The sequence below is a fragment of the Varanus komodoensis genome, unplaced genomic scaffold (assembly GCF_004798865.1).
Source record: "Varanus komodoensis strain SLA01 unplaced genomic scaffold, ASM479886v1 scaffold14_1, whole genome shotgun sequence".
NCBI classification, from domain to species: domain Eukaryota; kingdom Metazoa; phylum Chordata; class Lepidosauria; order Squamata; family Varanidae; genus Varanus; species Varanus komodoensis.
In genome coordinates this window covers 21,848,151-21,860,772 of record NW_025335438.1, presented here as the reverse complement: position 1 = coordinate 21,860,772, position 12,622 = coordinate 21,848,151, and the positions used below count along the sequence as shown (strand labels likewise).

The following is a 12,622-nucleotide window of genomic DNA, read 5'->3' as shown; positions in this document are numbered from 1 at the left end:
AATAACAACCTCTTTAAGTCTTGCATGCTGCTTACCATCATCATCAAGCACAAGTTTCAAATTAATTACTCTTTTATGAATTGCTTTTGTATGGGTATGGAATATTACATTAGGTGTTGTTCAGTCTATATTATAAATTAATGTTACAATATATGTCAAGCATAGTTAATATGATTCATGGACTTAACAATTCATTTGAAGTTGGGAGATTAACGTTCATGAAAGAGCAGGTAATAACTGTTGTCAGTTTAAGGTAAACTCTATTTGTTGATGTGGGAATTCTGGATGCAATATACAGTAAGTGATCAAAGTAACTAGAAATATTAGAAATTAGAAAACAATGGGGATTGTCTGAAATGTAGATCTAGGCCCTACTAGAAATAGGCCCTACTGAACAGAGTGGATTTTACCTCCAAGTAGAAAGATTCCGGACTGCACGGTATGTTTGCTTTACTAGTTTTCTAGATGTTCAAATATTTCAGTTGACATACTTTTAAATTCTGAACAAACATCAGAACATGTTCTAAAAAACCTGGAACCAGTACATTTTCCAGAACAACCACATGACTGACTAACATTCAGCCAGATGATGATGATGATGAAGAAGAAGAAGAAACAAACCATTACACTTTGCTTCATGAATGAACATACATGTTAGCTGTTCCTGGTTTGCAAAAACAAGCTACCATTGCATCATTGGGACATAGAAACAAACTATGGTTATGCGCAAACCACCAGAGAAGCAGAGAAAACAGTGGGCAAGGAAAAGAAAGTGAGGAGAAGAGACATAAGCATCCAAGCTTAAGGCATAAGCCCATTGGCATGGCAGCAAACTGTGGTTTAGAATTATATCTGAAGCAAGACTAAAGCAGTGCGCCCTCCCAATAGCTCCTGCAGCAGAGCATGAGCGGCTCTTCCAAACAGTTTGAACTATACTGTTAGATGGGCTGCCTTTAATTTGCATTTACATAATTATCCAAAGATCTGAATAGGAAACATAAAATCCTGTTCCTAAGATTCTAGCATGTTATCATCACATTTACCTATAGCATGCTCAACAAATGAGACAAAGCTAAGCAGAGGAAGAGGCTTAATTCTTTATTAACTGTTGAGCTGACCAAAGAGAGGGGTACATCTTCCCTGCAGCAAGCATTTTTCACCCTTAACCAGTGAGTGGTGGCCCACCACAACAGAAAAGTCAATGTTTGTTTAAAAAAAACAAAAACAAAGCAAAAGCCCTTTTGCTACTTGTGCATTTGTGCTATTCCACTATAGCACCATCCCATCTAGAAACTGGATAGGAGGAAAGCAGGACAGGAAATGCACTTCCTGTACCACTCAGATCTAAAGTCTCCAGTGCAATCATAATAGATACAGTGGCTCAACAGTATCATGTGGTAAAGATTCCTGCCTGTCAGCCTGAAAGGGGTGTCCTTTTTGTTTAGTCTTCTACTTATGTAATAGATAACTTGTATTTTACTCAGGACACAAGCTATAAGTGACTGGTCAGTGTTGCTCATATTTACCATATGTAACACATACAAGTTTTAAAAGATTAGATACCTTTTTAAATGACAAGATACATGCTTTATAGTAGTGAACTCAGGGGACCTAAAAATGTTACCCAAGAAGACAGAGTGTTTGGACACCAAGTTTTCAATTATTTTAATGGAAACAGAAGGTCAAGCTGAGCTAAAAGAACTGGAAAACTGCTGTATTTTTATTGGATAGACTTCATATGATGCGGTACTGAATGGTTTTATTAATCCCTTATTATTTTAAATCTGGCTACATCATTTTTGGCTTCCAGTCAAGAATTATTTATAGCCAGCTGCAATAAACATATGCCAAACATATACCATTTTTAAAATAAAAATATTATATCTTCACATTTATTAGGATAATGAATCCCAGCTCAAAATTAGTAAGATATCAACACTCATTCTTTCTTTGACTATATGTCATCAGTTTTAGAGGTATCAAATGTCCTCAGAGATTTGCCACCCCCTAATTATTTCAAGGAAAAGGGTTTTTTTTTTTCATTTAGTAATACTAAATTCTAATATTAAATGAAGTGTAGTAGGTTATAAGCCTACTATCTCAGCACATCACATTTTCAAGTTACCCCACCAAAACCTATTAGAAATTATCCTTATGGTTCCTTGTACAATAAATCCAAGAAAATGTTAAGAACAGCTCCATTTTTTCTAGTTTCTTCCACTTTATTTGAAATATTTATGTATGCCTTTCAGGTGACTAAAATACCAGACGACAATAGATAAAATGCAACACATTTTATGTATGTCACTGAAGAAGGGCTCCTATAACCATAAGCGCCAGGACTATAGATATTCAGGTTATAATCCCATGCCCACTTACCTGGAAATAAGCCCCATTGAACCCAATGGATCATATTTCTGAGTATATACTAATAGGATTGCACTGTTAGTAAGTCTCCTGCATTTCCCATAATTTGTTTTGCAAAGGAGAAAAAAAAACCTTCATTAAAAGACTGTCCAGAACAACGACTATGCTTGTCTCTTGCAGTAAAAACAAAGAAAGAAGACAAAACAAAATTAGTTGTTCAGCAGCTTCAAGGCTAACAACTGGAATTATTATTATTATTATTATTATTATTATTATTATAACAACATTTCTATGCCGCCCCTTGCCAAAGCCTCGGGGCGGCTTACAACACAATACAATACATTGAAATACAATAGAACATAATAAATTACCACTAAATACAAAAACACAAAAAATATTCACATACAAAAAAATACAAAAAAATATTCACATACAAAATACAAAAAACATTCATGGGCAGACTCTGGTCCACTAAACAGTGAAGTAAGAAGGAAAAGAAATACAAAATGGACAGAATGTGACAATTATGCTAAAGCATAAGCATATGTAATATAAGCACTGCAACACCGCTGGCAACACTCAGATGGGAAATGCAGAAAGGCCTGCAACTGTTCTCACAAGTGGCTGCCTTTCACTGTCCATCCATATTTCACTGCTGCACCATATTCAGAGACTCCTTCCTTCACCCTCCCAGAAGCCTCTGGGAGGTAAGTCTGATCCCCTTACCATCAAAAATATTTTATTTTGGGGGTAAAGAGTATAACAGCTAAATGCCAGATCAATGTTAGTTCATCAAAGTTACTGTTTATGCCTGTGCCTTAAAATCAAAATCAGTTCCAAGGCCATTCCACAAGTCTATTCACTTCTACTCATTATTTAGTGTTACAGATACTTTATGTGTATTTGATGGAATTTATCTTATGAATTGGAACCTTATGTACAGGTGAGACCAAAAATGAGAGTCCTTTCTAAAGTGATAAAAATATGGCACTTAGCTTTTGAGTATCTGAAATTCTTCTAACTTTACTATCATGCCTGAAAGATTCTTAGGCTTAACCTTCAGTCTTTTCTCAGAACACACATTTCACAGTTACTGCACAACACTCACATGCATTTCCTCATTCAGTTAAAGATCTCAGTGAGCATTTCTGAGCACTGTATTCCTGAGTATGTGATGGTATGCATGCAGCACATCACACCGGGGGGGGGGGGGGGGGCTTTATTTTTCTTTCCACAGGACAGGGTTTTTTTTCTAATTTCCTCTTCCTTCCACCAGAAAACATGGCATCAAAGGTTTGCAGACAATGTCAGGCAGCACGCCAAAAAGTAAACGCTTTAATGAACTTTCATGCATTATGTAATAATTATTTACCCAACAAGTCTAAGAGCAGTAAAAATAAGTAGCATTGCTTTGGTAGCAGCCATTGCTAGATTGGTAATACATGTGAGTGTTACCCTATGAACAAACTGGGTAAAACATTCCCTTCTGCAGAGAAACTATAAAGCAAGACAAAGGCCTGTCAAATGCAACAGCTGCCTAATATTTTAAAACAACTGTTATATTTGAAGATTATACACACACTTATTGCTTGGGGTTCAGTTCTAACCCATGAACTACTAGATAAACCAATCCCTTTTTCCTGATGTGCCAGGAGAAAGGAACCTCCTCTATTTTGCTCTTGCTTCAGTTCAGATGGCTAATATCTCTGGAGGGGAAGAATCCTTCATAACAAAGTTTCCAGGTTCCTGTCTCATCTGGAACTGACAGGAACATGTATTCCCTGGCCTCTTCAAGAGCAGAAGGAGGATGAGGAGCAACCAGCTAACTAGGTGGGAGGGCTGGTCAAAACAAAAAGAGCTGCACTACAGGAGTTCCCTTCTACATTGCATAGAGATTTATGGCTGGGAGACCAACAAACAAACCCTTCTCACCTGGCCAGCTATTCATGAATTGTGCATAAAAAGAGATTGCAAGTAAACTGCCTTGGCTACCCACCTTCCTGGGTATGCACAAAAATCTCACACTCTAATCAACACCTCTGCCGCAGTTTAGCAGATACTCCTTGCCAGAAAATGTTGCCTTTTGCTACACAGCTTAAGAGTCACAATAGGGCAGAATAAGCATAATTTGGTCATCAGAGTGCCAGTCCCCTGGGAAGTACAGAACAGAAAATATCGCTTCAGGATGCACTATTATTTATGCTCATTTAACCTTCCTTGCTGCCTCAAGGCACCAGTTAAATCTTCAGTCCTAGCTGCAGTGTCAGATGTTCTATTAGCTACTTACCTGCTGTTGCATCTTTGTTGAAACGGATGCTTAATTAAAATAACTCACACTTCTTAAGGCAAGGTAACAACCTATCTTCCAAAAATGTTCTTGAAGAGATCCGTGCCATGACCAGCTTCGCAAATATAATGCAAGGAAGGTGAAGGCACACCTCCCCTTTTCCTTGCTACCGGACCTTATCAAGACACTTTTGCGGGAAGCAAAGAAGCTACAGAAATACACAATAAATTAATGGCAAGATCTAGTACTTAGTTTCTTGAATGTTGCTGTAATTAGCCACATTTATTTCTCATATGGACTACATGGGCAAACATTCCCTCAGCCTAGGTCTTCACTTCCCTGAACCATCAAGGTTGCCATATTTGAATGGCGGTGTGCCCGGCAGAAATCACAAGCACACCTTGCCATGGAGCAACTCCTTCAAGCTGCCACTGCTCCACCTGTCGACTGCAGCCTGTCACGCAGCCACAGGGTACAGGCAGGGCCGAGCCAGAGAACAAATCGCCAGCCAACAGGCAGCCGGGGAGTTGGTCGCCCTCGAGGCTAGTGCAGTTCTTTGGGCACCCCGGCCACAGCATCCCTCACTGGACAGGCCAGCCGCGATACAGCGCATGAGAGAAGTAGGCAAGCGCACGTTGTCTGCCGGCCCGCTGGGGCTGCTGCCTCGCCCCGCCCAACGGCGGCGCCGGCTTCGCGAGCAGGAGCGCAGCAGGGCAGGGGCCACCCGGGCGGAAAGCGGGGCGGCCCCGCCACCGTCCCCGGCCAGGGTGCCTCCCGCTTGGGGTCTAGAGCCGGGCACGCAGGGACTTCGGCGCGCCCAGAGCCGCCGACCTTCGGCGCGGATCCGAGGAAGGCGTCGGCCGAGGGGAAGCAACTGTCGGAGCCGGATCTGCCATGCGAAGCAGCAGATGCGGGAGGACCTGAGAGCGCCCCGGGGTGAGCGCAGCAACGGCGTCGCTTTCCTCGGTCGCCGCCGCTTCGGCATCTTCTTCTCGCCCCCGCGCGCCGCATCCCCGGAGGGATGGCGAAGTTGCAGGGCCCAAACTTTTCTGGCTCCCCTCGCCGCCTTCCTCCGCTCGCCCGGCCAGGACAAGGGAGTCCGTGGAACAAGGGCCCCCTCTGCCGTGAGAATTTCCCGTCTTACATCTGCGGCTGGGAACGCGAGGGAGGTCCTCTTCCAACTCTCCTCCCCCGGACCGCGGCAGCTTCGAGCCCCGGAAAGGTTTCCCTCCTTCGACGGGGGACCGTCTGCGCTGGAGACGGACGTGGCACCCCCTCGGCCCAGGAGCAGCCCCTCCGATGGGCAGCGGGCGAGGCTGCTCCGTCTCCTGGCCCAAGAAGGGCTTTGCTCCCTCCCGCCACAGAAGCTGCAAGAGGGCAGGTGAGCGACGGGAGCTGCTCTTGGCGACCCCGGAGGACGCGGACAAGCTGCGGCCAGAACCCCCTGGCAGCCAGCCCGGCCCAGCGCCTGCCTCGGCGTCTGCGCTGAAACCCTCGTGTAATTCTGCCCATTTTTCTGGGGCAGCTACCGGTGGCACCATCCTTCCCTAACCCGACGCCCTCCGCGTGTGGGACTGCAACTGCCCTCTTGCCCGGCCAGCATAGCCAATAGTCAAGAATGCTGGGAGTTGTGGTCCAAAACATCTGGAGGGCATCAGAATGGGGAAGGCGGCTTTCCTTTTCTTTGCATCTTTCACAATTGCTTCTTTCTCCAAAGCACTCACACTACCCGATCCCTGCCATTTATCCCCACAGCCTGCCAGACGGCTAGATTGGATGGAGAGGGAGTTGCCCGCTCAGCCTCTTAGTCGAGAAGGGCTTTGGGCCCATACAGCACCCCTCCGGTCTTGTGCTGAGGGTGCTGCTCATTTCCACACGAGAGAAGCTGGAGAAAGCGGCCCCGCATCCCCGAGAGCTGAGGTTTCTGGTTGCGGACTGCGATGAGCCAAGACTTTTCCTCCCTTGTCCAGAAAGCTGGCAAAGCTCCGCAGCATTGTCGCCCGCGCCCTTTCCCCTGCCGCAATGCCAAAAGCTTTAGGGCTAGCTATGGCTGCTAGGGATTGGAAAGGAACTTCCCACATGTTTAGAGAGACTGTTGATACTGAACTTCGAAGCACAGCATGAAGCAGTTTATTGATACGGATATTTTATTTATTTATGTATTTATTTGGCGTTTTTATATGCCGTCCCAGTCGCATAAGACTCAGGACGGCTTCCAACATAGAAAATACACAATCCATAAATCGCACATATAAATATATAAAATATAAAATCTGGATTCATCCTGGCTATAAAAGTATAAAACCAATAAATAACATTAATGATTATTAAAATATTGTTTGAATAAAAAAGGTCTTAGCCTGGCGCCGAAAAACAAATAACGATGGCGCCAGGCGGACCTCTCTGGGGAGCGCATTCCACAGATGGGGCGCCACCGCAGAGAAAGCCCTCCTCCGGGTACTCAACCTCCTAATATCTTTCACAGGGGGTTCCCGGAGGAGGGCCTCTGCCGCCAATCCCAAAAGGCGGGAGGGCAAATATGGAAGCAGGCGTTCCTTTAGGTATCCTGGTCCCAAGCCGTTAAGGGCTTTGTAGGTGGTAACCAGCACCTTGAATTGAGCCCGAACTTCGATGGGGAGCCAGTGAAGCTGACGGAGGGCTGGGCTTATATGAGAACAACGCCCAGTCCCCGTCAGCAACCTGGCTGCTCTATTTTGGACCATCTGAAGTATCCGGACTGTTTTCAAGGGCAGCCCTACGTAGAGTGCGTTACAGAAGTCTAATCGGGAAGTAACTAATGCATGTGTCACTGTCGCTAGGCAGTCTTCCTCCAGGTAGGGAGGCAGCTGAAGGATTAGCCGAAGCTGGAGGAAAGCGCTCCTCGCCACCGCAGTCACTTGTGCTTCCAAAGGCAGCTCTGGGTCGAGGAGCACCCATATGCATGTCCCTGCCTTTTCTGACACATACGCACCACCGAGGGGAGGCTAACAATTAAAACCGAGCCGTTAATACACTAACTCCCCCCGATACACACACTCAGTATAATAAAAATAGACATGGGATCAACGTCTATCCCGTAAACAAACGCCTAAGAAAGAAAGAGGGGTTTACCATGCTCAGATGAATTAAACCCTGGCAACCGGTGCATCCCCTTAGGGTTTACATACCCGGTCCGACGAACCAGGAGGAGAAAACGGAGCGGAACCTCCCACGGCTTCGCCGACCTCAATCTGTGCGCGGAAGAAGGCTCGGGTTGCGGCGAGCGCACGGCGACGACCCGCGCTCCTGTCGGCGTCGCCCTCTAGCGGATCGCGCGCGGCACGGCACCTGCGCAGCGCTTCCCCGGCTCGCTCCCCTCGGCGCGGCTGTCTGGACACAGTCGCGGGGAAGCGGTTCAATCCGATCGCTCGGCCTCGGACGCGTTTCTGGTGGTCCCTGCATTCGCCGCCGCTGCTCCGTTACTTCCCTTATAGGGTGATTCTCACGCCCGCAGCGCTTGCTTTTAAAACGGATGTAAAATAGAAGTGATAGCAGCCGTCCTCCGTTTCCTCTTGCCTACTCAAGCCATGTGCCCCCTTTCTTTACCCCATATGTCTCTGTGGGGTTTATTTGAGATAAACGGATTTCAGTATTGTTCACAAGTGCTATCGGCATGAAAAAGTGAGTTGCGAGGGAAGAAGAGAGAAATAAATGCTCTCCGCCTGCAGCTGAATAACAAAAAGCGAAGTCGGCTGCTTTATAACTTACCTGAATAGAAAACATAATAGAGATCATAAAATAAAGGAAAAGTGGGGTGATGCAGAAATCAATAGTAGAACTTTCATTGATTAAATCATGCAACCATTGATTCATAGCTAGGCCAGAGAAAACCCTCTTTTCTAGAAATCAGCATGTGTGCATGCTTGAAATGGAGCTGACACTGACCAGGCACCAGTCTGGAGAAAGCTAGTTGGCACTTGAGAGATAACAGCAGCACAAACAAAGGACAATTCACCCAGCCCAGCCCAGCCTCCTCTTCTCTGTAATAGCACCCTGTCCTCCCCTCTCCTTCAGAGCATCTTCTTTACTATGCAAGTGGGAAAGATCAAGCCTTGTAACTTTGCACTTCTGTTAACCTATTGGAAAGTCTCAACTGTGTTACATGTAACCCTTTAATGATCAATGTATAAAAGCGCCAGCCAAGGACTGCTCAGGTGAGCCATCTGGAACCATTCATTGGCATCCAGCTATTCTCTAGAATAAATCCTTTAAAGGAAAACCTTCCCCTGTTGTGTATTTTGGGCATACACACACCAGGACACAGACCTTTTGGTCATCAGGGGTGTCTCAAGCAACAACAAATCTAAAACAACCAGTGATGCTTTAAAACATTTCCCAGAAGTTTTTGCTGTGTCTCGAGGCAATCAGAAGAAAAGTTATGTGACTTATTTCAAGCAGCTGCATAAGTTAAATCAGTAGCTTATATGTGGCCAAACAGCATTCAGGTGCTACTGAATGGTGAGGCTAGCCCTTTTGTGAAGAAGTAGCTGGAATAGGTCATTCTAGCCTTAATCAGGGAATCCTCAAATTTGAGGAGGGTTGTCTGAAGCATGTGGGGCAGCCCCAAGAGTGGCCCAAGTATGAATTCACAGCTGCACCATTAAGCACGGCTGAAGGGTATTCTGGAACAGGGTTACAACTGTCCTAGGTATAACTATCCTTGCCTCAGTTTCCAGTGCTCTCTCTCCAAAACAAAGTGAACTGTGGGTTCTGTTGCCCTGGAGCCTCTCTAGCCAGTACGTTTATAGGGGTAAAACTGGGGTTGCAATTCATATTAATGGGAGTATGGAGCTTAGAAACATAGAAACAGAGCGAGTCAGAAGGGGTCTCCTGGGCCATTTAGTTTGACCCCCGGCTCCAGCCGGCTCTGCTCACAACATGCCCACCATGTGCATGTCCAGCCTGTCTTTGAACACCCTCACTGATGGAGCCTCAACCACCTCCCGTGGAAGCCCATTCCACACCCTCGGGGTCCTAACTGTCCGGAAGTGCTTCCTGGCGTCTAAATGGAACCTTGGTTCCCTGAGCTTTGCTCCGTTGGAGCACATCCTGCCTACTTTTGCAGGGGAGAACAGGTCTCTACCCATCTCTATGTGACATCCCCTCACATACCTGTATGTCGCCAACATATCCCCTCTGAGTCTCCTCTTCTCCAGGCTGAAGAGACCCAGTTCCCTCAGTCTCGCCTCATACAGCATCCCCTGCAAACCAGCCACCAACCTTGTGGCCCTATGCTGCACTGACTCTAACCTGGCTATATCCTTCCAGTAATGAGGGGCCCAAAACTGAGCACAATACTCCAGTTGCGGGTGCACCAGAGTTGTATAAAGTGGTAGTAATACACCTCTCGATCTAGAAGCCACGCTTTCTGGCTATGCAACTAAGGGCGGCATTCGCCCTCTTGACCACCGCATCACACTGCTGACTCATGTTTAGCCTGCAGTCAACCAGTATCCCGAGGTCCCTTTTGCAAGTGCTGCTCTCTAGCCACCTGTCCCCTGACCTGTACTTATGACACCATAACTTGTAAGAGTTATGCTAGATTAATGAACAAAGAGTTTAAGAAGATATTTATGACACCTACAATTTCTTAGGCACAGTACTGACTGCAGCATTCCAATCTAATCATCTATACAAAATCAGATGGGAAGGGAACAGGGAGATAAGAAAATTCAATAATTTTCAATTTTCAATAATTCAATAATTGTGATAAGTTCAACCTAAAGGCACATTTAATGACAGGTGGAATTGGCAATGAAGGAGGCAGCGAAGGAATTAAATGGAGATTCCTCCATTGATGGTGAGGCGGTCCTTATGGTCCCACGTCCTTCAGCAGGTAACCAATGGAGGGGGAAGGGAGGAGTGCGCACGCATACATGTGTGTGTGCAAGTATTGGGCACCAGCATAGTGTTTCATTTCTAAAAGAATCTCATCCATCATCAGTTACAAAGGAATGCAACTCCATGAAAGCCAGAGTGTGAGCAACGTGGGGCAGCCATTTCAGTTCCCCTCCCCCATCTAGCCACCAACTGCTTCTCAGAACTCACTGTCAGAACAACAGTTAAAATCTAGAACAGAGCTAAACTTTAAAAGCAATCCCACTACCAAGATTTGCACAAGATACATTTAACCACAGATGATGCTACCGCTGACTAAACAGCATGCTTCAAAAACCAGTATTGTGGAAGTCACACATTTGCGTACTCCTATTAGCAAAGACTTTGCTGTGCCTAGCTTGGGTGAACGGTGGCCACTCCTGGCCATGTAACGAAGAACGACTGGCTTCCTCAAGCTTGCCTTTGCACTCAAAAGTGGTTCGACGTGGCAGTGATCTCTCTTACAAAAGTACTGACCCTGTTATAATACATCATCCCTGTGATGCAAATTACTTTGGACAGAGTCCTCCAGCTGTGTATCTTGGAGAAAAGGTTTTCCTGAGCCTAGATGGATTTGAGAGTAGCCTTTTGCCATTGACCATCCCCAGTCACTTGATGACCCCACCTGCTGTAGTCAGTAGTGCTATTTTTATCAAAGGCGCACGATTGCTTTTAGTAGTAAATGAAAAAGTTTATCTCTATTTCTATAGGACATGGAGGAGTTGGAAAAGATCAGAGGGAATTGATGGTCCTGTTACTGAAATCACCAACATAGACTGTTGCTTCTCTATGAAGGACCCCATCTGTAGAGAAGTTGGTCATACTGTTATAGCTTATAAACAGGGAGATCCAGCATCACACAGCAATATCTTCTTCTCCAAAGATGGAGGCTATTCATTTGACAAAATATTCTCTACCCAGGGCTACAGCAGTGTGATTGGTGTCTACAACTTTGTGTCCTTGTCACAAGTAGCAGTGCTCCTCAACACAACAATGGGTTCTAAGAAATCTTCTTATTTCACATATGGTGGTACACAGTATATGCAGAACCAGAAAGGTTCATTATTCTGTCTAGAAACCTGTCAAAATGAAACTGTTATCAGCTTAATTCCGCCTGGCCTGAGAGGTTTTATCATCCTTTGGACAAAAGACTCATTCATGTTCTCTTTCAACAATGGCCTAACTGTAGATCCCATCACAGTGCATCCTACAGAGAAATACCGTAATAAGTCCCTCCCTTTGCATGGTAATGGCCTTTGTAATGTGGCGGTCAACAAAAATGAGATTGCAGCCATCACCAGCAACCTGAAGCTTTTCTATGGAAGTCTGGACATAGTATCCACGAAGGTAGTGCACATTGGGGATAAAGGTGGAAATGACACTGTTGGCGGCTGTGAAGTACTGATGTTTGTGGGCACAGGGATGTTTGTAATCTTTCATCCAGTTCCCAGCAGGGAATCTGAATATTACAATTTTCAGAAATGCACTATCAATGTACAGGATGCACTCATGAGTTTGCGACCACCGCTGGAGCCCTGTCCTGTAGAGATCCTTAGTGGCAGTTTCCACAACAAAATGTATTATATTGATATGAAGCAAGAGCTTCATTTTAATGTCACATTTGTGCCCAAACCTGGTGCCAGGGCCCATCCATATGTAACTGTGAGCAATCCGCACGTGCTGGCATTCCAGGCACGGCTTGTGCAAGATGGCCATACCTACAATGGAAACACAAAATACAGCTTGCAAATAAGGTTGCTACAACAGCAGTTCTCTGGCATGGCTCATCAGCACTTCCGTGATGACATTTATGAAGGCAGGCTGTCTACCATCACTGTGGACATCTACAACAAAGGCATATTCTGTATTGACATGCACCCATTGACAGCCCTTATTGCGGTGGACTGTCCTCCTAAGAAGCACATCAAAATTGTTAAGACTACAAATGCATGCAGCAAAGGTCTCTTTAAGCACATCATACTGCAGAATAATTTCTCTTATTCAATTGATCGCAATGTATATGACCCTATGTTCCGTGGCAGAAAACATTTG

General features: G+C 45.4%; 1 protein-coding gene across 1 annotated transcript in view; it reads left to right on the top strand.

Annotated features, from left to right (window-relative positions):
• The first annotated feature begins 10,447 nt into the window (after positions 1-10,447).
• Positions 10,448-12,622, top strand: part of LOC123020527 (cation channel sperm-associated protein subunit delta-like) — a 2,749-nt gene continuing 574 nt past the window's right edge. The window contains 2 exon segments of the mRNA XM_044424355.1: positions 10,448-10,529; positions 10,908-12,621. Of these exon segments, the coding sequence (XP_044280290.1) occupies positions 10,448-10,529; positions 10,908-12,621 (1,796 nt within the window).